The sequence below is a fragment of the Crinia signifera genome, chromosome 6 (assembly GCF_055691185.1).
Source record: "Crinia signifera chromosome 6, ASM5569118v1, whole genome shotgun sequence".
Lineage (NCBI taxonomy): Eukaryota > Metazoa > Chordata > Amphibia > Anura > Myobatrachidae > Crinia > Crinia signifera.
Window position 1 is genome coordinate 160,815,814 of NC_139222.1, and position 26,727 is coordinate 160,842,540.

General features: G+C 44.6%; 1 protein-coding gene across 4 annotated transcripts; it reads right to left on the bottom strand.

The window, feature by feature from the left end:
- Window positions 1–1,525: 1,525 nt before the first annotated feature.
- PRPSAP1 (phosphoribosyl pyrophosphate synthetase associated protein 1) lies at window positions 1,526–26,727 on the bottom strand. 4 transcript variants are annotated; one of them, XM_083147824.1, is made up of 11 exons: window positions 26,590–26,727; window positions 12,335–12,506; window positions 12,159–12,211; window positions 11,243–11,309; window positions 9,654–9,826; window positions 8,719–8,834; window positions 8,561–8,616; window positions 7,699–7,844; window positions 5,911–5,981; window positions 5,659–5,805; window positions 1,526–3,312 (listed from the first exon to the last, which is right to left on the bottom strand). In XM_083147824.1, exons 2-11 carry the CDS (start codon window positions 12,496–12,498, stop codon window positions 3,154–3,156), a joined length of 1,152 nt encoding a protein of 383 aa, XP_083003950.1. In that variant the 5' UTR covers window positions 12,499–12,506; window positions 26,590–26,727; the 3' UTR covers window positions 1,526–3,153. The 4 variants fall into 4 exon arrangements, with proteins under 4 accessions (XP_083003950.1, XP_083003953.1, XP_083003951.1 ...); XM_083147827.1 differs by having other exon boundaries at window positions 12,335–12,438; window positions 26,590–26,709; XM_083147825.1 differs by having other exon boundaries at window positions 12,335–12,516; window positions 26,590–26,701.

Here is a 26,727-nt window from a genome sequence, read left to right on the forward strand (position 1 = left end):
GGACACAGAGGCTTCGGGCGGTGGAGAGCTGGCAAGGGGAACATAGAGCTGGGCAATCACTGGCTCCCCATTCATTTGTATCTATTTTATTTTTTTTACGTGCGCCTGCTGCCCAGCTCTCTGGTCCCCTCTCTGGCTGGCGGCATCCACCGCACGGTTCCAGCTGCACATCATACATTATGTGCAGCCGGTCCGACCACCCAACTCCGATCCGATGCACACAGCACCACGCATCGGGTCAGACAGGATGTCTATACATGCGATTTGGGCTGATTTCACGTCTCGGTCCATCCGAATTGGGCCAAAATCGCATAGTGTATGGGGGCCTTTAGGGATGGACTGGTACCTCGGTCTACATAGCCTGCTGTCCCCGAGCTGCTAGATGCTCTTGTCAGTCAAGGTATCATATACCATGAATTATTTAGGCTGAATAAATGCATCACACTGGTATGATGGCTTCATAATCACAATAAATTAGGGCCTTAGGATGGAGGGACTGCTATATGTGTATCCTCAAAGCATTATACTGTACTGTCAATCAAAAGTTACAATACTGATAACTGGAATCACAAACATCCCTGCCTCTCAGTGACATGGGTAATATGGACAGGATAATGACATTTACATCATATAAAACACAGAAAATTACCAGCAAAAAAGTAGAACTGATCATGAAAACCAGAATTAAATGCTTCATGTCTTTTCAATTTGACTTACCTCTTGACTGATAGAATACAACAATATAAAAATGGTGATCCTAGGGCGCTGTAACCCCCTCCTAAGGATAGTAAAAGTAGTCCCAGAAATGCTGTATGTAGGACTCCTCAGTGTAATCAATTCCTTCGTCTGGTCGTTCTTTTCAAGTGCTCTGAACTGACCTGAAATAGGTGCCCTATGTGCACATAGCAGGTTCTTTGTTCTTCTCTATCCCTGCATGCAGATGGAATAACACCATTCATAGGACATCAAAGTGGGTAACCATTGAAAGTAACACTCACCAGAGCCAAGTTCCCTATGGACCCTATGGTTTCTTTAATCCTGATCCTTTTCTCACAGAACACAGGTGACCCGTTCACTCCAAATGCTTGTATAAACACGATTTATTCAGATGGTAAAAACATCCATAAAACAATGCTAAAAAATGAGCAGAGACTCTCCAGGGGCGAGTGGTGGTCTGGGTTACCTCCCTATCCGGATGGAAGGATCCCCAAATAACTGAAGATGACGCTCAGCACCAGTCCACAAGCCTCCTAGGTGTCCCCCTCTCCTTCGACCAATGCGTTTCGGGCTAGAAATTAGCCCTTTTTCAAGGGATAGAATACAAGCCTTACACAACTATACGCTCACCCACTCCTCTGAGGTTATCTTAATTTTATGATTTAATAACAGATATAGTTCAAGGATTATCCTACCCTAATAGAGACCTTCTGAGTCCCTGCAATTCTGTTAGTATGATGGCATTTTTTTTTTTTTTTGACTGGTTTCTCTGCATTGAATGGAATTTGTGAAAAGAAAAACGCAAGTCTGTTATATAATGAGCAAAGCAAACTTTAATTAGCAACTAAAAACACAGTATGCAAAACTATATTGTATGCCAATGATAGAAAACCTTCTACAAATGGTAAACTATACAGTTCAGTATTCAAAATGGTCTGCACAAAAAAAAAAAAAAAAATGAAAAACGTAAACTGGTACGTTTATCAACCCTTTGGTGCTGCAGGGTCTTAAAATGCCTTAATGGCAGCAAACACATTATTATAAAATGTAGATTAATTGAAGAAACAACTCAATAGTATAGTCGTCTAAGCTACTGCCCAAATTTCTAGAATATTCTGTGTATGCCTGGCCATTGAGGTGTCATATCTGGAGGGAATAGCAATATGCGGAATGCAATAGGCACAGTAAACAGGACCCTTGTCATAAGTGTTATGTCCATTTCTGGTCTCTCAATTCCTACAGAAGATACTAAAGCACAGGTTCTCAAAATCAGTCCTCAGGACCCAGCACAATGCATGTTTTGCAGGTCTCCCCACAGAATCAGGTAAAATACTCAGCTCCACCTGTGGATCTTTTAAAATGTATCAGTCAGTAATGAGTGCACCCGTCAGGTGACCTGGAAAACGTGAACTGTGTGGGATCCGGAGGACTGAGTTTGAGAACCTCTGCTCTAAAGCAGGGGTAGCCAACTACAGTCCTCGAGAGCAACCAACAGTGCATGTTTTCCAGGTTTCCTCATATAAATCACAAATGAAGCAATTATCTCCACAAGTGGATCTTTTAAAATGTGTCATTGAGTAATGAGTGCATCAGCTAGGTGATCTGGAAAATGTGAACGGTTTGTAGTGCTTGAGGGCTGGAGTTGGCTACCCCTGCTCTAAAGCATACCGTACTGAAAATATACAGGGATAATTATATATATACACACACACACAGACATATCCACATACATATGTACACAGTAGCTCTCGCTACTTACCAAGCTAGTGATTACTGTGCAGCAGAACTTTTCAGCCTGTGCACACAGACACTTGTATATTTACAATTTTTTTTTATTTTTTTTGAAACCCATGCAAATGTGTGTGACTGGAAGAAGTTATTCATAAACTGAAACGGTGTACCGATGGGAGTATACTGCACATATACAAACTAGTATGGTTATCTTTGCATGTGCAAATGTATGTATATGTGTAATATAACATATAATACACACACATTTACAGTTATGTCTCTATCATTGTACATGCTACATGTACGTGATGTTAATAAACATTATGTCATATGGTGTATCTGTCTATATACAAGTATTCTTAGTTTGTATTAAGATCAGTATTGCCCAAAAATGCTTTCTGCCTCCTACTATAGCAGGTAAGTTATTAGTTTTGTCAACCTCACTGTTGTAGAGGGAATAATATCAGATCTTTCCTACAGAAGTCATCCAGTTCTTGATGGATCCAAGGGATATTACAGTGGTTTCTAGTCACGTGTAATCCGCTCTCAGATATGTGATAATAAAGGCAGTGCTTTCCTTAGAGGCAGTTGTAATAAAGGACAGGATACTCCAATCACCTTCTAACCCTTTCCGAACATGCAGCGCCATCCAGTGAGGACTTTCATGTGTCCATCTTGTTACTGATAAAAGGTGTGTAAGTTCCTTCAATCATCCATCGTAATGTTGCGGAAAAGGTAGGACATGGATTCCCCATTGTGGATCCGGCGTATTGCCTCTGCCAGAATTAGACTGATGTCCACGGTCTTGATCTTTAAGCACTGCAACTTCTGCAACTCATGTGGAACGGTGTTTGTTACAACAACCTAAAAGCAGAATAGAGCAGACACAATTATATCAGACATGAGGACAAAAAGAAAAGGTAAATGAAGCAGCTTTGTTAATAGTCCATCTACTCATAGGCTATTCTGGAGGTGTATATTACAGGATACTGTCATTGGGTCACCAGCATGTTGGTCAACTGTCATTAGGCCGACATGCATTTAGGTCGACATGAGTCATTAGGTCAACATGGGGTTTTCACATTTTTTTTTGAGACGACATGTGCCAGCAGGTGGTATTTCATGCCCTACCGTCCACTAGGGCATGGCGGGAGAACAAAATAGTGTGCCAAGCGCAGCGAGGCACCATTCCAGAAGCATGGCTACCGCAGGGGACACAAGGCTACGCTTCAGTGTCCATGTCGACATTCAGGATGAAAAAAATTGAAAAAAACCATGTCCACATTTTGACTGTTGACCTACCCCCATGTCAACCAAACCCATACAGAAAGGCAGGAGAGGAGCCTTGCTGTATTCCACCCTGGGAATTTGCTACCTATATACGGTTATGATTGGGGTATAAGGCCAATACCCCAGTCATCAGGTACCGTACTTTTTTCCCATCCGGTATTCCCAGTGATAGTTGTTAATAAAATTGGGTACCTACTATCAAAGAGGACCTTTGTCTTACCTTTCCCTACGGAGCAATATATGGATATACATTCCACCTAGGAGATTGGGTTCCCTTTAAAAAAGATACCTAGATGCGTCTGTACCAGCAACATCTACTTGTGAGTACGGTACGCATCCAATATTGAAAATTCACTTATGGTGAAATCCCCTACAGATGCAAAAGAAACCTTTATGAGCACTATTCTCATTCTTGAGCGTGAGTACGGGTACGCCTTTGAAGACCCTTCTCCCCATTGTGGTGTATATACACTCTCAGATTGTTAAGGTTGTTCTTAACACATTGTTATAATTTCTTCACATATCTATTCGGATGTGGTGACAACTCTTCATCGCCCATGGTCCCCTTCTCCATAAACTAACCCATACCCATATTTACGAAGGTGCAGGTTTAGAAGTGGAGATTTTGCCCATAGCAACCAATTCAGCTAGTAAAGTGAGTTTGTCAATATTGGTGTGAAAATTGCCAAACATTGTTATTCCTCATAATGACCTGCTATGTTTACCTTATATAGGACATTTTATATATAATATATAACAATCACAGCAGTGGCACTCCGGGATTAGTAGAATAATTGAGTCAGGAACACCGTAACGTTTCAACGCTTTCTTTGCGTTTTTATCAAGCCTTGATAAAAATGCAAAGAAAGTGTTGAAAGCGTAGAATAATTGAGTCAGGAACACAGTAACGTTTCAACGCTTTCTTTGAGTTTTTATCAAGCCTTGATAAAAATGCAAATAAAGTGTTGAAAACGTTGCACTTTGAACTGTGTTTCTGACTCAATTATTCTACTAAGCCCAGAGTGCCACTGCTGTGATTGTGGTGTTAAGATTTCAGCGTCTAGACTGAGAGTCTTCAGGAGGCACTCTGCAAGTAATAGTTATCCAGTGAGTGCCGACACACGGAATATATATATACGCTGGCATTTGTAGCCGAAATTTTGCATATCTCTCACAGAAATGTTGCCACTCATATTTTGTAAATCTCTCAGAGATGTTGGCATTTTTATTGGATATTTTGCGCATCTCTGAGATGTTGGCACGCAAAGGGTTAAGAGGAATGCCAACAGGTATTTGTCAAACTATAGCGATGTGGATTCTGTAAAATGAGACACAAACTCAATAAACAATTAACAGCAATGTCTGTAGGAACTGTATTTCAACCAATATGGATTTGAGAAGCACTTTAACGATCTTTGTTCGAGGGTTGCTGCTGTTTATAGTGTTGTGTGACCATCTGGCAGCACACAAGAATTAAAACTTAAATACTAACTGGGTTTCTGGGTTATAAACTTAAATCTGGTTTAAAAGTTACCAATACTGCATTAATCTACAATCCAAAGGAATAGTTACACTTTGATGCAAAATTCTGGGACTGCATTTACTGGAAATTATTCTAAAAATACAAGATATTTCTGAAGTATGCTACTAGAAGAACGCCTTATGTGAAAGGTTTTCTTGTTATAATGGAAACATTGTAAAAAGTGAAATGCATCTGTTCCAGAAGGGCATTTACAAGGTAATCATTGGTTCACAGAAAATATAAGATCGCACAATCGTAACATTTGCTGCACTGTACAAATCTAGTATTTTGCCAGGTGGACGAAGGGTGTGAGATACTGTGCAACAACAGCAATTCACACCAGTCATCAGCAATTGAGTTTCCCCTCATAGTGTCAAAGAGATGAAACAGAAACTGACCTCATCAATTGATGAATCTGCTATAAGGTTAGGGGCATCTGCAGACAGAATACCATGTGTTGCCATAACAAAGATCTTGTAAGCGCCACGCTCCTTCAGAATCTCTGCTGCTGCCACAAAGCTCTCAACTTCATCAATGATGTCATCCTGATTTTACACAAACAAGAAAACAGGATTACTAGTAATAAGTTTAGGTGAAGCGTGGTCATACCCAGCAAAAAGAAAAGAGGTATCATGTAGAAAAGATCTTACCACTATGATAGCAATCCGTCCCCCTACATCTCCCACCACGCTGATGGGTGGCTTTTCCTTGGCCATCATCACTTGAGTTTGAGACAGGGAGAAAAACTGTTAAAATTAGAATGTTTGGGGAAACGTACAAACAAAATACATCCAGTAAAAAACAAGTATACATTCACAATATTGTGCGGCCAGTCATAAAATAGATGTCAACTTCCATTCAAGAATGCTGGATAGAGGGCAGGAAGCCCAGTGCTTTCAATGAGGAACAGGAGGTGTGATATTTTCTGGGCTAGTTCTGTCCAGATTTTGTCAATGTAGAAATCAACACTAAATATGGTGCTGCTCTTTCACGTGGAAAAAAATATATATTTTAATTCAGATTTCAAATGAAAGTAGAAAAAATATATATGCAATCATGTATACACATAATAGTGTAATCCTCATTTCTGTACATTTCGAATGTCGTGTTTTAAAGAACTATGACAGCATTTCCCATATTAGCAATAATAATAATAACAGTGCCACCAAGTGGCTAAATATAAGCACTCTTCTTGTTAAACTAGTTGTACATGATACTTGTATTTTAGTCAAATTATGTTTATTAAGTGTATTAAGGTGCATACACACTAGACAATGCTGTTAACATTGGCCATTTTTAACGATATATTCATGCATATGGTCTATTATTTACACACTATTCCGTGAACAATGTGCACTCCCACAAGTCGTTAGTAATATCCTCTGTCATATATGCATGCAGTATAATGTAGGATGCTGCTAGCAAGACAACCACCCCTCACCCATGTCATTTATCGCTGCCGGCATTGGCAAGTGTGTATGCTCTTGCCGATGCTGGCACCCAACTGCTGCTGATATCGTACCGGGTACACATCATCAGGGGTGTACCCATCTTAACACAATCCCTGAAAGTGAAGGCAGGAGATTTGCCTTTGGTAACCCAGCAGGGAACAAGAAGCATGGAATGTTATACACAAAAACAGCAAACATTCAACCATGATCATCTTTGCTCAGGCCAGCATAGACTGAGATGATAATGGGCTTTTACAGCTCAGTATGTGACAGATGAATGGTCTGTATTAGTGTGTGAGGTAGGTTAGAGCACGCAGCATTTAATGCAGCACAGCAAGAAGTGCACTCCTAGTGGACACCCAATGTACACACAGCAAAGAACAAATCATTTTCCATACTTGGCAGTTCAATGCCTGGATACAGGGGCGGTCGTTTGCCTAATATCAAAAGCACAGGAAGCGTGTAAGCAATAGGCACCATAGAAACACACCTTATCCCCTCTGCTTTAAATGGAGCATTCAAGGTTAAGTTGTCCATCAACATCCTACAATTCATGACAAAACTAATGCTTGGGATGTATTGTACAGCTGCTTTATAATAGGCAAGTAAAACAACCCTTCACGAATGAGTCTACAATTATTTACACTTTATTGCTTAATACCCCATTCTTCTCATAAATTAAACTGCATCAGTTCTATAGAAATCATTGTTACATTCAGAGATATTCCGCTTATACTTTCCATGCTCATTAATACATTCTTGTATTGTGTTCCTAATTCTCTACCACATGTGTATAATATTTGGCCTTTACTCCCCTTTCCTCTCCCTCTTATCACTATGTATTTGCATAGCTATATTTAACATGACTAGGCGTAACACATGTTAGTACAAGAAATATTCCTTTATTTACTATGTAAAACTATGCAGACACAAATCTGTTTACACATAAGTACAACACCACGAATAATAAGAAAAATCAGGACTCACAGGGGATTCCCAGCCGTGGGTGGACTGTAGTGTTCTGTATACTAGGAGGAGAGTGACGTCCATCTGCCATATCGTGCTCTGAACACTGTGGTTCTCCGTGGATCACAGCAAGCCCCAGGCGCAATCGCTCAGCATAGGACTGTGCCCTAGACAAAACATGGGGAGAGAGGTTAAGTGAAGCAGGACTGGCCAGAACTGCGTCTAGGTTCGTTATACATTTCTGGCAGTAGAAGGTATTGCTGCGTGTAAACATTTCAGTGATACTGTGGATGACCATTTACCACCTCTTAAGAGCAATCTTACCAACTGGATAATGTGTGTAAAGAAGATTTCCTTGCAGCAGCCAATTTGAAACAGTACAAGCCAATGTGGTGTCTATGGTAAAATGCCATCTTGGCTTTATAGACCATATTGGGATCCTCTCTTGACAAATTCTAAAATTGTTGGAGTGGATGCAGAATATAGGCTTAATTCATATAGCCATTAAATACTGTGGGATATTCAATTAGAGACTGTGACTTCTTAACACAGATTTCTGTTAGGGAGGACAGTTTGGAAAATTGCGGCTGATTATAGAATCCGGCCCTATATCCGTCTACATGAAGAGAACTTGGCATACACTCAGATTAGCAACAGTAGCATAGACATGCCAGACACTTGAGTTCTAATTGTGCCAATATTGCAAGTCATTTATTTGTGTTTGTTTGACATGGACCCTGTACACTTTGCCTACCTTATAGTTACTTTGTTTGAGAAAGATGCTCTTTTCAGAGAACCCCCAATAAATAAACAAGTAAATAAAACCAGATCCTCCAAATTCCCAAAATAATGTACCGCACTTTATCTACAGTGTGCTCGTTACCTCTTTGCTGCATCAGGAGACTTTGCAACAATCACTGCGTTTCTGTAATCTTGTATCTGGAAAGGAGTGGTAAAAGGTGAGAATGTAATTTCTCTCAATGCCGGTATACACACATGCCTATCACACATGTTAAAATCAGGATGTGAAAGACTGCTCACCTCCTCTTGTATATACTGCAGCAGAAATGGGGATGCTCGGAGATTGTCCACAGGGAAATTAAAGAAGCCCTGGATTTCTTTTTGATGTAGATCCATTGTGATAATGTGTGTGAGCCCTAAAAGATGAAACCGGGTTTGGGGGGGACGGGGGACAATAATTCATAATTCAACATTTTTCACACTTAGCACATACCCTAGTTCTCCAGTTGAGCACAACCAATAAATCCCTTCAGGTACTATAAAGTTGACTGCACACAGTTCCCTAAAAAATCCTTTCCTGACCCCAAGAAGCCAATGACTGAACCAACTGAAGCTATTAAAGTCGACAGAATGAGTTATGTAGTGAAGGTACAGATGCTTCACACACACCATTACTTAATCAGTCACCATCTGATATTTTTATAAACATTTATGCACGTATAAAATACAACAATAAATACCAGTCATATAAAGCAGTGGCTCCAAACCCTGGTCCTCAAGTACCCCCAACAGTGCACATTTTCCAGATCTCCTCACAAAATCACAAGTGACACAATTATCTCCAACTGTGGATCTTTTAAAATGTGTGCACCTGTTGGTTGATCGGGAAAACATGCACTGTTGGGGGCACTTGAGGACCAGGGTTGGGAACCACTGATATAAAGGAACGCATTTCTTGTTGTAGTGCAAAATTTCCCAAACGTGGTCCTCAAGGCACCCCAATGGTCCAGGTTTTAAGGATAATTGTGCTTAGCCACAGGTGACTTAAATAGTATGTCAGTCAGTTTGATTTAACTATCTGTGCTGAGCCATGGACCGTGGCATAAAACCTGGACCGTTGGGATGCTTTGAGAACCCCGTTTGGGAACCTCTGTTGTAGTGGATGAAATATAAACTACTGAATGTGGATGTTCACTACAATATACAGTTCTATTTGACACATCATTGTTTCCTACCAGCATTGGACAGCATGGACGCCAGTAGTTTGCATACAATAGACCCTCTCTTGCGCATTTTGCTTTGTTTGCTGTAGGGGAAATATGGGATGACCCCAATGATGTTCTTGGCACAGGATGTCTTTAGAGCATAGGTCATGATCAACAGCTCCATTACTGCTGTGTTCACGTCCCTGCGAAGTCAGCAGCACAAAAATAGCATTATAGCATTAACTGGAATGAAGTTTTAAAAGCATCTCTCATCTCCTCTGTACAGGTACATGAATGCCATTTTCCAAAACCTGATGCTTTTCATTTAAAAGAACAGTCTGCAATGGGAATGTGTTTTGTTACTGGGAGCCTACAACATCCCCCACCTTTAATCAGATAAGCTGAGCAATGTGTGCAAACACCAACCCCTCCCCCTGTACCAGATGACCCAAACTTTCCTTTAAAATGGGACATTTGGAGAAGCCTGGCCAAGGCTTGCCTGGCATCACCGGAAGCAAGTCATCGAAAGCAAGCAATGAGTTAGAACTGGAGTTTGGACTGGATTTGGACATAAACCGAAACACTGCCATGTTTTATTTTTGCTTTTCCCAAGATACCATCTATCTCAGCCTCTTAGGAAAGCTATGTATTACTCTTTGTTTTACTGTTTCTTTACCATGATCATCATCATATACCTCTGCCCCTACTGTATGCAAAGCCTGTATGCTGTACATTCGCTGGTTGCACACCCCGCCAGCAACAAGCTGGCAGGGTGTGCCAGCTTTGGAAGAAAAGTGCTACATAAATACAAATATTTTTACTGCTGCCTCTGAGCAGCATGATCAAGATGGCGCCGCTGATGGCTGCCTAGGAGCTGTGCAGCTCAGCCAAATATGTTCCCTGTGTGATAACTGTACTGTCTCTGCTTGTATTGTTACCTACCTGGCTGTTTCGGCGACCAGTGGCGCCGCTGATGGCTGCCTAGGCGCTGTGCACCTCGGTGGGTATGTGTTCCCCACATGTAATGTTTTATTGTAATGTATGTAATGCCTTCTCCCCCTGCCCCCCCCCCCTTCATCCCTGCTTGATGCTGCACTGTAAATCCACAAAAAATTCCTAGTGTGCGCAAGCATACATGGCCAATAAAGTTGATTCTATTCTTATAACATAGGCTGCACTACACAGAAAATAATAACATACAGACAATAGGTTTTCTGTCACTTTTCATTACATCCTAATGAAAGGTCTCCAGTCACAAAGAACCAAATGGGATGCCTCGAGAATTTGTGAGTGTGGAAACTATGATGGCTTGCACACCTGCCACTGTAATACTATGACCTTCAAGTCTGAATAACATTAAGCATGTACAGGCCTAGAGATAATAATGCTATCTCTAATCCCCATTTACTGACAGCTGCAGTCTCCTATCTGTGCAGTGGCTCTCTTCCTACAACAGAAATTATGGAGATTCCTGGAATAGTATCCAGTAGTTAAGGACCTCAATGAGAACACCAAAAGCCATTAAGTAGATGCCCTCATTTATTTAACCATCTTCATCTACAGTTTACCAAACAATTCCCTCTCTCTACTAAGTGGTGGAGCTGCAGGTGCAATATTACCTTGGGATCGTCTGTATAATAAAGATATCCTGTCCACGAACAGATTCCTTAATTTCCACTCTGGTTTCTGTGGAGACAGACATAGTTAGGTGAAAAGACAATGAAGAGAAATGTAAGTGATCCAGGGAGATAGGATTTGGGGTACTTGTGTATTTTGGCGGCGCCCATCGCATACCATAACGCATGCGATGGGACGCGATTTCGTTGGTTAGTGTACGATGGCATACAATTTTCAAATTGTATGCCATTGTACATGGCATACAATGCCATACGACGCGATGCGATTAAACATTGTATAAGCACCCTAATGGGTGCTTACAATGTTAAATGCACCCCCACGCCACCCCCCCACTATAAACGTGAACCCGAAGCGTGGCGAGCGCAGCGAGCCCGCGAGGGGCGGCGGTACGTGTCCTACGACCTTTTCATACACCCACTATCCACGTCGGTGTGGAGTTGAGAATAGATTAGTGTGGCGAGCGCAGCGAGTCACGGAGCCCGAAGCGTGGCGAGCGCAGCGAGCCCAGCAAGGGGACGCGGATACCTGTGAAGCCCGCAAAGGGACGCGTTTACCTGTGAAGGTATCCGCGTGCGCTCGCCACGCTTCAGGCTCGGTGCGCTCGCCACACTAATCTATTCTCAACTCCACGCCGACGTGGATAGTGGGGGTATGAAAAGGTCGTAGGACGTGTACCGCTGCGCTCGCCACGCTTCGGGTTCACGTTTATAGTGGGGGGTGGCGTGGGGGTGCATTTAACATTGTAAGCACCCATTAGGATTTTTCATCGTATAGGGGGTCAAAATCGCGTCGCATCGCATGCCATCGGGTACATGGCATGCGATGCGATACGTTCATCGTACGATGCTGAAATCGGGCGCCGCCAAAATACACAAGTACCGGATTTGGTAATCTCACCTCCATTGGTCTCCTGGTAGACAACTGCTTTTCCTAGTTCTACTCCCAACCGCCTACAACAGATCAGAAACAGGCAGTGTTAGCAGTAGACCATTTAGCCTACACATGTAGCCTATTTATTAGATAAATGATTTTCTTAGATTAGTTGCTGCTACCACTCAGTAATGTCTACATACTCTGTGATCCTCTTGGCCAGTTCCACACAGGTAGCACTGGAATTAGCCGAAAACACCCGGTAACCACTTCCAGCCGAGTTCATAGTACTGGGACCATTCAGCCACTTTGGGGGCCGGGAGTAAGAGAAAACAGACTTGTGAGGAATTAACATCCGTCTTGGCATGATGACACCTGAAATACACTGACACGGCTACCAGATCAACACAAACATAGCAACCCAATGAAACAAACAAAAAGACACCAAACAAAGAACACTCCTGTAAGGAAGTAGAGTATTTGGTGAATAGCGATTTTGGTTTTATGGATCGCTTAGGAAAATAATTTCTGGAGTTCTTTCGGAAGCTGTACTATATACATAGACCATAAGAATGAAATCTCTCTATGCTGGAACTCGGCCTAGATGGAGATGAAACCCGAGACCTATGAGGACACTGCTTATCTCATTTTATTGGCATGAGAGGAAGCTCAGAAGATTACTCCCTTCGCTTTGCTATATGCACAAAGCATCTCGGAGAATCTCTACTTGTTCTATAAAAAGATTCCATAGATTTGCTATGTGTTATATCCCCTTATTGGGCCAAGATAAATGTGCACAATGTTGGGGTTGAACAGGAAATACAGGGGGAACACAGATTTTGCAAAATACACAGTTACGGTCAGATACGGTCATTGTTCAACTGCATTTATCAATAAGCAGGTTTTGGTGAACATACCTATCCCAAAATGGCCCAATTACCTGACCACACTGTAGTGTGCATGGTCACCTTTAGCTTATATAAAAAGGAGATTATGTTCCCTAAAGAACCAAAGTTAATTCTTCTATCTCATGATTAGCATACACTCAAGTGTTTTTAGGGCCATCAGACTCTAGACAAGGATTTTTAGATAATTTATATATATCACCCATCTGTTTTAAAGCAGGTATGGCAGAACAGTAGTCAGTTCATATGTTCACAGAAGCACTGAGTATTTCAGGGGATGAAAGCCCTGATCTTATGCATGGCACTGATGGAGCAAGCAGCAGGTAGCATTGGCTGTGCCATAATGTTAGACGAGGAATAAGAATGTAGAAAGCCACAAAGTGTGACAGTAAAAAGGAGCAGAGTATTGTGTAACCACAGACTAGTACCGGTAATGTCCTGTCAAAATGATGCGGAATGTTTGCGGTTCATATATCAACTTCAACGTTAGATTAAATCCAAAAAAGGACTTGGAAATCAAAGGCATTGACGTGCCAGACAAACATCTGGTGGTCCAAAGTACATGCAAAGAGTTACGTTTAGTATGGTTCTGTATCTGCAGCATGTACTGTGCTAGTTATAATTAACCTGCATAAAGATTCTATCACACAGCAACATTTTCTAAAAATAATCACTGTTTATTTCAATCTTCCCTTTTAAAAAGAGTGCACGTTAATTCACCTCACCTCGTACAATTTCAAAAGGTTCAGCTCTCAGAAAAGCAATGGAGAAAATGTCTAAGAGCAAGTATTTCAGTGGGAATTCAATTAGTGGCGTTAATTTACAGGGGGGGGGGGGGGGGAAGTTAATATGGTCGCAGCACCCAAAAACAGACTATTAATGTTTGGAATATCATTGTCTGTTATTATCCAGTCTTGTTTTTCATTGCTAATTCTGCTCAATTGTAAAAGCACAACAGAATATGCTGGTGCTAAATAAGTAACTTAATAATTAATCATACAGGGGTGTAACAAAATAATTACAAAAATAATGGCAAGTTATGATAGTTTTGTGTACATATACACGGTGTATCCAACAAAAGGATTCCACTAAGCCAGATCACAGCAGGGCCCTGATTCAAAGGCAGACGCAGACTTTGCTCATTCCTTTGCCAGCCCTTCCCTAATTTGAGCACCTGTAGATGCCGTTAATACCACTTGGCGCATCTTAAGTTGCCATCATTAAAAACTTTCAGCAGCCCTAGGACAGCTGCAGAATTGCCCATACACGCACCGATATTCATGTGCTGTTTTTGCTGGTTTTCAAACTTAATTAGAGGAATGAAAAAATGGGACACTGGGGTTTATTTTGGTTCACTCCTTCTGGCAAATTCCTTGTTGTGCCCCTTTCCCAATGCAGGTCTTTAACTGTATATTGACTTTTTTTTTCCCCTTTCTAAACGTTTAAGGCTGGTACCTTGCATCTGGGCAGCATGGTAGGCAGTTAGCATTGAAGGGCTCCTAGTCGACAGGTCCCAGACTGATTGCTGAAAGCCTCATATAGGAGGAGGCTGGTGCACAGACAGCAGGGGCACTGGGGATCCGGGCAGCGCGTCCATGTTCAGGGGGAGGACGCAGAGGCAGGTCCATTAGGAGATTGTAATTTCATCAGCAGGGGTTCCTGCCGCGAATGGGAAATAGCGGAGCCATACATTAAATATGCGCATATTTTATTAGATGGGCGCATAACTAATAAGTCGCTAAGTAAATATGCGCATATTTAAGGAACGGCTCCACTATTTCCCATTCGCGGCAGGGACCCCCACCGATGAAATTACAATCTCCTAATGGACCTTCCTCCGCGTCCTCCTCCTGAGCACGGACGCGCTGCCCGGATCCCCAGTGCCCCCGCTGTGACCTGCCGACTAGGAGCCCTTCAATGCCCACTGCCTACCCTGCTGCAAGGTACCAGCTGCAAGGTACCAGGGAAGGGGAGCAAGCTACCAGGTACCAGGGCAGGGGGGGGGGGGGGGGCGAGGATACCAGCTGGCAGGTACGGGGGGGGGGGGGGGGGGGAGGAGGAGGGGGGCAGGACAGGTACCAGGGGACGCGAGGGGTTTAAACAGTATTACTGCAATGTGAAAGCTAATACCGTTTAAAAATACCAGTTCTTTAAACGGCTTGGCAGTGGGAAAGCAGCATTAGATGTGCACTGCAGATGGGGTGGATGTAACTTGTGCAGAGAGAATTAGATTTGGGTGGGGTTTTACTTCAAAGTGAGATCTAGATTGCAGTGTACAAATAAAAGCAGTCAGTATTTTCCCTGCACATAAACAAAATAACTCACCCAAATCTAATTCTCTCTGCACATTTTACATCTACCCCCCGCTGCAGTGCACATGGGGCCTTATTCTGGTTGGTGCGGTAATATCCGCATGCGTTCGTGCCGCCGATGTTTTGTGTCTGCGCATGTGCAGAGGCGTCTCTGCGCATGTGCGAGCGGGCGTACTGCCAAATTCCGCATGAATTGTGAACACTCCGAACAAGGGGTGGAGAGGGGCGTGAAGGGCTATTTGGGCTCATTACCATATGCATACGCCCCACGTTTCATGGGCGTTCCCATGCAAACACTGGGCGTACGTATGGTAATGCAGTCGTGACGCACGTGTAGGGGGCGGACATATGACATCGCCGGATGTCAGCTGCCCGCCCAGATCCCTGCTTTTGCACAGAGAAATGCCCGTGTGGTCTGAGGTTGCGTTAGCTGGCGGATCACTCGGTCCTGCATTCGATGGTCTGCGACCATCGAATGATGGGGGAGGTTCCCTGAGATGGAGGAGGCGTATTCCATGAGAAATACACGTGCGGTCCGTTCGGACAGCTTCTTACCGCGTACGGACGGAGTTGGCGATCCGTTTGGAAGGCGGGGTTTCGGAAGCACGGTCCTGGCCGCACCGATCAGAATAAGGGCCATGGTTTTGTCCACCTAAGAAGGAATTTGCCAGAAGGAGTGAACCAGAATAACCCCTACTGTCATTTCTATAGAACTGACTGTTTATTTTTCACGCAGCTCTAGAGCAAGTCTGATATTTCCTAAAAAATTAATTTTTTTAGGAAGAATCTCAAGGACTTGCTCTGTGGCACCTCTCCTGAAGTTTCCAATTAGCTTTATTAGTCTGTAATTACTTGCCTACCGAAGCTGTGTTATGAATCCAATACGGGAGCTGGGTCTTCTTCAGCAGCGGTGAGTATGTAGTGTTGTGTGAGTGTGTTTGTGTATCTGAGTGTGTGCATGAATGTGTGCGACACATTCATGCACTTTCAACCACGCCGAAGCCAGTCACCAATAGCTCCCAGTGGCCCCTTCCCTACTGAGAAGATGGAGGGGAGACCACCAGGCAGGCAAAATAGTAACACCGCAACCAATCAGGAGCATGCATATCTGCGGTAATCAGAACTTAAGGCCCATACACACTTGAAGATTTTCATTTCAAAAGACTTTGTCACCAAAATAGTGCGTACACACTGATCTATTTTCCCCAAAGAGCAAGAGATGTTCAGGAGGTTGAAGACTTTGCTGAAAATCTTTAATGTAAAAGGCTATTTGCATAATGGGTGGGGTTTGAATTCCAAGGGTGGGAGCAGGGGCCAATTTATTTCAGTGCATTTCTGTTTTTGGGGCCGGATTCAGAATTGATCGCTGGGCGGAGTATATTCGGAGAAATGCGATTTTGCATGCGATATCAAACGCAATTTAATACCTCTTTATTTCCCGGCTATCCACTACGGCGCGGAGTCGAATTTATATAGTGTGGCGAGCGCAGCGAGCCACTAAGCCCGAAGCGTGACGAGCGGACACGGATTATGGTACTTGTGTCGTTTGACGGCGACACCTGATATCGCATTCCGTGTCCCCTTGCGGCGCTCGCTACGCTCGCCACGCTTCGGGCTCGGTGTCTCGCCACACTATATAAAATCAACTCCACGCCACAGCGGATAGTGGGGATATGAACAGGCATTAAATCGCATGCGATATTGCATGTGATATCGCATGCGATTTAGTGGCGCCGTGAAACTACACAAGTACCCACCGGTCTATTGGATTATGTGTGTACGCAGCACGGGCTGAAAGTTTAGCCACTTTCAGCCCTCGTGCCGCTCCGCCGCCTCCCCCCTCCCCCAGCATGCACCTAAATTCCGGCTACAGTACCCCTCAGAATGGCCGCAATTTCGTTAGGCTGCTGGGCACCCCTCCGCCCGCAGGTCCTTCCGGCCACACGCCCATCTGACATGTCCGCCTGGCTGCCCCCGCACCAGCTTCCAGGGTCCCCAGCCACTGCCTCCTCATATGTTAAAAAAAAAAAAAAAAGTTGTTAAAACATTTTTAAAACTGAGAGAGAGAGAGAGAGAGACACACTTGTGGGCAATCTCACATTGGTGGCAGTGGTCTCATTTTATAAAAGTTTTAACAACTTCCTTTTTTTTTTTTTAACATATGAGGAGGCAGCGGCTGGGGACCCTGGAAGCTGCTGTGGGGGTAGCCAGGCGGACATGACCGTGGAAGAACGGGAGGACCTGCCGGCGGAGGGGTGCCCAGCAGCCAGACGAAATTGCGGGCATTAGGAGGGGTACTGTAGCCGCCTGGAATACAGGTGCGTGCTGGGGGAGGGGGGAGGGAGCAGGGGGAGGCGGCGGGGCGGCACGCAGGCTCAAAGTGGCTAATCGTACACACACACAGATGATGGCTGAATAAATCAGCCATCATCTCTGGCATGCTGGTAAAACCAGCAGATCAGAGACTTTGACAGCGATGATGCGGGAGCGCGCATCATCGCTAGTCTGCAATCTGGGAGGCATACACACTAGGCGATTTTCAGCCGAAAATCGCTCAAAACTGCTGTTTTGACCGATTTTCAGGTGAAAATCGTCAAGTGTGTATGGGCCTTTAGTTGCAAGGTATGCAAGTTTTTATTACCTTGCTCCCAAACAAATTTGTCACTGTGCATCTCATTCACAACAGCATGCACAAGCGCCACCAAAGAATTCACGCAACTTTGAATGAGGACCAGGTTGTCTTGCTCAGACCACGTAAAGCAAGTTGTGAGGCATTTGTTTTTTTTAGCAGAATGAAAGTTATTTTTCCCTCTGATGGTTTCCTATATTAAAATTCTGGTAACAACCCGGTACTAGCGCTGGTGTGAAAGGTTCCCGGGCAAATTTCAACCCGGCTAGGTACCAGGGTTGTTCCCGGGTTCAACCCGGGGACCTGGCTGGTGTGAAAGGTACAGGGTATACTTACCCGGGTTGCCATGTCCTCTGTGTCCTGTCCGACAGGAATTAATGCAGGAGGCGGGCGCAAATGACAGAACAGCCGGTGGATGATGATGACGCAGCTCTCCGGCGGCAGTGAGGACGCCGGAGAGCTGCGTCATCTTCATCCGCAGCCTGTCCCGTCATTTGCGCCGCCGCCTGTGTGGATCCCTGGCCTGCACGGAGGACCAGCAACCGGGGTGAGTATTCTCCCCACCTCCGCCGCCATCCCGCCTCTTCCCCACCTCCTGCCGGCCTCCTTTACGCCCCCTTCTCACACCAGAAAATGCAGGGACATTTCTGGTGTGAATGGGTCCAAACCTGGGAATGTCCCTGCTTGTCCCGGGAACTGAATTCCCGGGTTTGTCCCTGCATTTCTGGTGTGAATGGGGTATAATTCATCACAAAATCTCTGTCTCAAGGTTGTTCTCCCAATAATGCTTTCATGTTACTTGAATCCACTCAAACTGTACCAGGCTGCAGGTGAAGCCTCTGCAAAAACATGTAATTGAAGAAACAATATTTACAGACATTGGCCTGAGAGAAACAGTCTTTATTCCGAGAATTCCTCTGATCCCATCAGACAACCGCTTCCAGTTGAAACGGCTGGAGTTCCCGGTAAAGGTCGGATACGCTATGACCAATAACAAAGCTCATGGGCAGAGCTTGAAAGTGGCTGGTATGGACTTGAGGAGTGACTGCTTCTCACATGGCCAGTTGTATGATGCATGCAGAAAATTATGCAGGGCATGCTGGGATGTGTAGTTCATCAACAGCTGGAGGGTCACTTATTGTTCTAGAGTCAGCTCCTCTGACAGCCTGGCCATTCCCCAGCCTGAAGGAAAGACTAAAAATGTAGTTTACCAGGAAGGCCTTTTAAATTAAATTACGCACACGGAAATGCTTGAAATTCCATAGCGAAGCATGGGGATACACACAGCACTTACTATGTTCAAAGCGATAAGTGAAATCTAATTACGCAACAAAATACATTTGATCTGGCTGGTAACATCACTACGCTAGACTACAACTGATCCAGATATCTGGCATGGTTGGAATGATTTTGTACCCCTTCACTTATCACATACTAAACCATATTGGCCACAGTAGATGTCCATCAGCCATCGGGCCAATGTGTGGTTTGTGTGAAGTGTAAAGCTGTGTACACATGGGGGCGATATATTGCTCAGTGTCTTCTTTTCATCAGCGACCATAGATGGTCGCTAATGAAAGGGAACCTCTGCCAGGGGAGCCGCAGAGGGAATCAGCTGGGAGATCATAAGGGGGCTAAGAACGGGAGCGCGCACCCGGCGATTTATCGCCGGTGCACACTCCAATCACTGGCAATATGGTCGCTCATTGACCATATTGCCAGCGATAAATGCCCGTGTGTACGCACCTTTAGGAGGATGCATGTTCAATAGCAATGTAAATAATGATCTTGGAATGGAGACTGGTCAGGCATGCTCACTGCAGCAGTTGTAGAAGAGCAAACATTGATCACACATGCTTTATTGGCCCTTTGTGGCATGCAATAGTCTGTAATGCTAATAGGATCATATATATTTGTATGTGCTTTATACATGTTGGAATTACATCTTTCTTGAACTAAACCTATCCATAAATAATGTAACCCTTTATATAAATATTAACTATAATAAATATTCTCAGTGCCAGAAATGGTAGCACACGGAATGTCAGCTACTGTCTCCATAATCCTCCGGAGGCTCCCTCCTGTGTTATTCAATAGCATTACAACAGCTCTCACTGTTCTGGGCAGTAAAAAGGCTGCAACATTAAACATGCCTTTTCTCTGGAAACCTTTACTGGCATCTCCGAATGTTATCAGTAGCTCATTCAAGAAATGCTTATCGGATTCCTTTCATCTTCTAGCCAAGACCCCAGAGGTGTGACCAAGATACCACTTGAACTGTTTAACCGTTTCTCAGGAGGGCTATCACATTTTAAATCGAACGCCAACAATAACGTTATTGAGCATACACACTAGAAGATATATCGTTAACGATAATGATGCACACTCCCGCTGGTACTTAACAATATCTAATGTTGTCTGAACATGCAGCACAATGTTGACTATATCGTCATGTGCAGCAGGGGGGCAAGATGATGTCACTTAACGATATCGTTCAGTGTGTATGCCATAGAACGTTGGCACAGGAGCCCCACAGATATCGTTAACGATATTGATGGTGGAGCAAATCGCCTAATGTGTATGGGGATTCAAGGGTTTTCTCTTACTTGTCCAAAGCTGCACAAAGGCTGGCAATTATCGTATACCCACAATTTTATAAGAAAAGTATTTACATTGAATTGGGGGAATCGATGGTTGACAAGCAGCAGTTTCTGATGTCCAGCCTTGCATAAAGTATACTGATGCTAAACCCAGATGGATTCTGTGATCACTACAGAAGAGGTCTGATGGTTCAGAACCAGATAGCCACCAATATTAGCATTGTCACCTGCTATTGAAACATTTTCACTTTCATAGCGCCAGGTATCCAGATCATTAGAACGACACATTACACTTTATAAAAGAGATGCCGTCAAAATCCCAGCACTTGGGGAGACTAAAGGCCCCAATACACTATGCGATTTTGGGACGATTTCATCCGATTTCGGCACTTTGGGCCGATAACCGGGTGATATCGGCCCAAAATCGCAGTTGTGTGACATCTGATCTGATCCGATGCACGGTCCCGTGCGCATCGGATCAGGGAGGTCGGACGGTCAGCACATAAGATCATCCGACCTCCCTGTATGCTATGCATATGCCTGCCCACCTGACAGGCATATGCATGCAGACACCGGGGGAGCACGGCGGGCAGACACACTGACCTAGCCGGGCATGCTGTGCTCACAAATAGCAGCGCTGCGGGACGGGACGCACAGTGGCGGCTATTAGATTTTTAAAATACCTGTCAAATGACAGGCCGTTCTGTGATTGGCTGAGAGTCAGCCAATCAGAGAACGGCCGGTCATTTGACAGGTATTTTGAAAATCTAATAGCCGCCACTGCACTGCCCGTCCCGTCCCGCAGCGCTGCTATTTGTGATCACAGCATGCCCGACCAGGTCAGCATCACTCGCCGCACCCGGCACCCGTCGGGAACTCATTTGAGAGCCGCCGCCCGCCCCCACTACTGCCGCCGCCCTGCAGCTCCCCATTTGTTTTACATGTGATAAATCGCAAGCGATTTATCACATGTAAAAACTGGCTCATCAAGTGCCAAATTGTATGTGAGCCTCCCGAGGAGCTGCCGGGCGGCTCACGGGAGAATTGGGTCCGACTTGTCCTAAGGACAAGTCGGCCTAATGTATGGGGGCCTTTACAGCGGGACTCTCATGGTCAGAATCCTGACAGATAACAGATACCAGAGGTAAAGACAGGGGGGCAGGGGGTAGGGTTAGGCTGCAGGAGTGGTTATGGTTCGGATTAGGGGTAAGGGTAGAGTGAAAATACTTACCTGGATCCGTCATGGGGGCAGATGTATTAAGCCTTAACAAGAGATAAATGCAAGGGTGATAAGGAGAGATAAATGTCCAGCCAATCAGCTCCTTACTGACTTTTTACAAATACAGGCTGTAACATGGCAGTTAGCAGGTGATTGGCTGGACGTTTATCTCTCCTTATCACCCTTGCATTTATCTCTTGTTAAAGCTTAATACATCTGCCCCAATATTCTCTCCATCTGGATCCCACTGTCAGTCTTCTTTATCAATCTCTTTAGAAAGAGTAAATGTGACCTACACATAGTGATTACAGGGCATTTTCTAAGCGATCTCACGATGCACGGTTCCACATGTCGTCATCACCGGCTTAAATCTAATCAAAATATAGTCCAGTGATGGCTAACCTTGACACTCCAGCTGTTGTTGAAATACACATCCCAGCATGCCCTGCATCAGTTTTAGCATGGCCAAATAGGAAAACTGTAGCAAGGCATGCTGGGATGTGTAGTTCAACAACAGCTGGAGTGTCAAGGTTAGCCATCACTGATATATAGTCAGATTGCTTTGCAAGGGAGTTCAAATTGCAAGGTGTGAGTGCAGAATGAGCAATAGCAATCTACTATGTAATGCCCCGTACACACGGGGAAGATATATTGCTCAGCAATATATTGCTGAGTGTCTCTCCTGTTCATCAGCGACCAGAGATGGTCGCTGATAATCAGGAGACTCTGCCGGGGGAATAGGCAGGGAAATAGCTGATCGCAGGACCAGCGACCATCAGGGGCTGCACACGGGAGCGCGCACCCGGCGATTCATCGCCGACAGCACACACAAATCACTGGCAATATGGTCGCTCAGCGACCATATTCCCAGCGATATGTGCTGAAATTGCACCCGTGTGTACGCACCTTAACAGTAAACAGTTTTTGTTTTTTGTTGCTTAGCACAAATCTCAACGTGTGTGTGGGCAATCTAGACACCAGGAAGTTCAAGGGAAACCAACTACCCTAAATCGCTTAGCACAAAAGTGAAGCATAAATCTCATCCTATCAATGCCTATTTCCCTATAGATTGTAAGCTTGCAAGCAGGGCCCTCACACTCTTGAATGTTTGTAAATACCCAGTTTGTTGTATCACTGTCTCCCTTGTAAAGCGCAATGGAATATGCTGCACTATATAAGAAACTTTTAATAAATAAATAATAAATCCTGTGTTTTCCCATTTAGTTTATTAAGGATCTGGACTCAACAGCTAGAATACTATAAAGGTTATCAGTTCCTCCAAAATTATTAAGTGAATATACAAGCCCATCAGGTGGAAAGTGTTATTAGTGTGACCTCACAAAGGCAAATTACGCTTAGTAAACCAAGCACAAAGAAATGTGTTGGTACTACATCCATAACAACATGCCTCATGCAAACGAAGGATGTTACTCTAGCACTGCACAAGTAAAGGGGCATACACACGTTGAGATGCGTTTACCCCTCTGTGCCGAGTGTTCTAGGGAAGGCCGACTTCCCTTGAATGTCCCAGAGGCTAGATCGCCCATACACATGGCCCTAGAGCAGTGATTTTCAACCTTTTTCATGTCGCGGCACACCGGACAAGACTTTAAAATTACCAAGGCACACCAACAGTTTTTAATCTAATACAAGACAAGTAATAACAAATATTGACCTGCCCCCCACAGCGTAATTATACACACCCTGTCGACCTTATGACCCTGTCGACATACTGACTGTCTAACAACTTGCTGGTGACCAACTGATCCACACCCGCCTTAGATCATCCATACATAGTGATGTGGCAATCTGTGCTAACCAGTGTTCTGGTCCCATCACTCGGTGGCATACACACGGAGCAATCCCTGCTCAATTTCGAAAGGTCCATACATGGAACGATTTGAAGGACAATGTGGGCGTTCCCGATCGATGGGAATGACCAATCACTCAAATCCTTCCGTGGATCGGCAACGATGGTCTATGATCTTCCCTGTACGCACAATGATTTGATACACTCATGAATGATGTTGGAACGCTTCCGGCATCGTTCCGTGTGTACGCACCTTAAGAGATCTAGTCAGATTTCTTAGAAAAACAGGCTAAAATCACCTTATGTGTATGCCCCCTAAGAATAGAAGTTATGGTGCAGGTGCCCACATACGGTGAGATGTGTGCTAGGTGCAATTTGAGCTATACAATGTAATTTGAACTTCAGTGCTATGCAAAGTTAACTCTATACTCTGTGCTATTTGGACTACATAAGATTTGTACTAGACTACAATATGTAATTTAAATATATATAGTACATATCGCATGCAATTCCCTACACGGTGCGATTTGAACTAGACTAGATTTCAAATCACATGCGAGAATCACACCGTATGTGGGCACCTGTAATCTAGAGAAGGGAAAAAAAAAAAAAAAACTTTCATTCCTCATGTTAACAGAACATATATTGATTCAGGGTCATCGGACCAAACTGTAAAAAGGACAACAGACCCTTTTTAACTGGACATACTAGAAAACCATCCCAAACCCCACATAATTGTCACAATTGTCAGCTGAGTGTCTAATTATTAGTAGCACAGCCAATAGCCAAAATATCTAAAGCTATATCAGCGCATTGTGAGGTGTGCATGGGCATTCCAGACACTCATACACCACAGCACAAGTCGACAGCACAATTGATTGGGCATCAGTCACAGTATGCAGAACACACTGTCTGATCTGTAGGCAAATTAACTGATCGGCATATTCATATTTAGGTCTGTACCCAGCCTAAGGTACAAATGCACCAGCAATCGGAATCCTCCAATCCGACAGCCCCGCCTTCCCTTTGACCAGATGCACCGATCAGCACATTTAATATGCTTGATCCCCCAACGTGACCATCAGGTGATCAAAGGATTGCCCCAATACACCCCTGGTGTTTGGGCAACTTTAGTGCTCCTTGAGAGTCAGGTTTGGGAACTACGGCCTTAAGGCCCCCATACACTACTGCGATTTGGTCCGATTCCTACAGCTGAGGCCGATAAATCGGACCAAATCGCAGGTGTTTGACACACAATCCGACCCGATCGGTCCCCTGCGCATCAGGGCGGACCCTAGTGATTGAACCTGCTGCACAAAGAATCTATCAGATCGGCCTTTTCAGCGGCACATCACCAGTGCTTTTGTACTGGGTCCGATCAGATAGAGCCTATGTCCGGGTCCGACCGGTGGGGTGAGCAGCTGCTGAGCAGGCGGTAGCAAGTACGTGCAGACCGCAGCTGCTGAGCGGGCCGCAACGGGTTCAGGCAGTGTAACGGACCACAGCGGGTCCAGACAGGAGAATTTATTTTAAATGAATAAAAAAAAAAGGTCAAAGGACTGGCCCACCTGCTGATTGGCTGAGAGACTCTCTCAGCCAATCAGAGACCAGCCAGTCTTTTGATAGGTCGGCCTAATGTACGGGGGCCTTTAGACTAATGACTAGTACTCTAAGTATCTCTAGTATTTATAGAAAACGTATTTGTAGACAGGTGGAATTTCAAAACTCACACTGAAAAAAAAAAAAAAAAAACAGTTCAGCACTAAAAGGGCACTGTTATGCCTGGTACACACCAGGACGACTAGGGCCCCAATCCCCTCAATCTAGATCCAATTCCGACCAATTGGATGTAGATTGTGTGGTGATTGGGCCCTTTTCTGTCCTGGTGTGGACCGATACCGATTCGATGCGCGGTCCCGCGGGTCGGTCGTCGTTATTCAGATCCTACCTGCTGCAGGTAGGATCTGAATAACGACCATACTGCCGGGTGCGGGTCGCCATTGGATCGGACCCGCTCACAGTGCACATCGTGAGCGGGTCGTGCCCCCCCGCATCATCGTGAGCGGGTCTGAAGAAACACTGACGACCCGCTCACAATGTGCATCGTGAGCGGGTCGTTGTGGTGTGTACCCTACATAAGAAACAAAGTAGTGAAGGCTAAAGAAGATATACCTGGAACAAATGTGTGTCAGGATCCAGAAAAATATAACGCTAGTACAGGACAGACAGAGACACCACATTAGAAAGAGGAAGCTTGGGTAGGCAAAACAACAACCACCAAAGTAGGACATGAAAAAAGCAAGAGGCAGGGCAAGAAGGGGCAAAGGGCAAAAACTAAAGTGAGGGAGAAAAAGTCAACGAGAGAGAGTGAGTAAGGGGGCAAAAGGCAATGAAAACTAGGGCAAGTAGGGAGGCAAAGGGCAACGAGAGGCAGGGCGAGCAGGGTGGCAAAAGGCAACGAGAGGCAGGGCGAGCAGGTTGGCAAAAGGCAACGAGAGGCAGGGCGAGCAGGGTGGCAAAAGGCAACGAGAGGCAGGGCGAGCAGGGTGGCAAAAGGCAACAAGAAAGATGGTGAAAGCATGGGCAAAAGGAAACTAAAAGGCAAGAGGAGATGGGGCAAAGAGCAAGAGGTATGGCGAGAAGTAGGTAAAAAGGATTCAGAGGCAAGAGAAAAAGAAACAAATACAAGAACATAAAGAGCAAAGAATTATTACAAACAACAAAAACAAAATATAAACATGTAAGAAAAGCCTGTTAAGAAGAGTGGGACGGACGGAGCCACACTGGAAACAGATTTGACGGGCGCACAAAGCATCGGAGGATAAATACTGGCAAGAGAATCAAGAGACGGGAGAACACTGACAATGGAGAACCAAGCAGACAATGGAAGGTAATGTCCGGGGCCAAACAGTGGGTTCATTGGAAATGAAATTGGGAATTATACCGGAAAGCCAGTCCCCGTGCTGGGGGCATCGTTACATACCGGAGCACTGCGTGACAGTCGCTTGTTTTTTCTGGACGACTCGAGCCCTGCAAACTTCCCTAAACCCCGCAGCGCGCGTTCACGTGAGAGACTAAACACGTGACTAAGCTGTAGCGCGCATGGTCCAATATGAAAGTG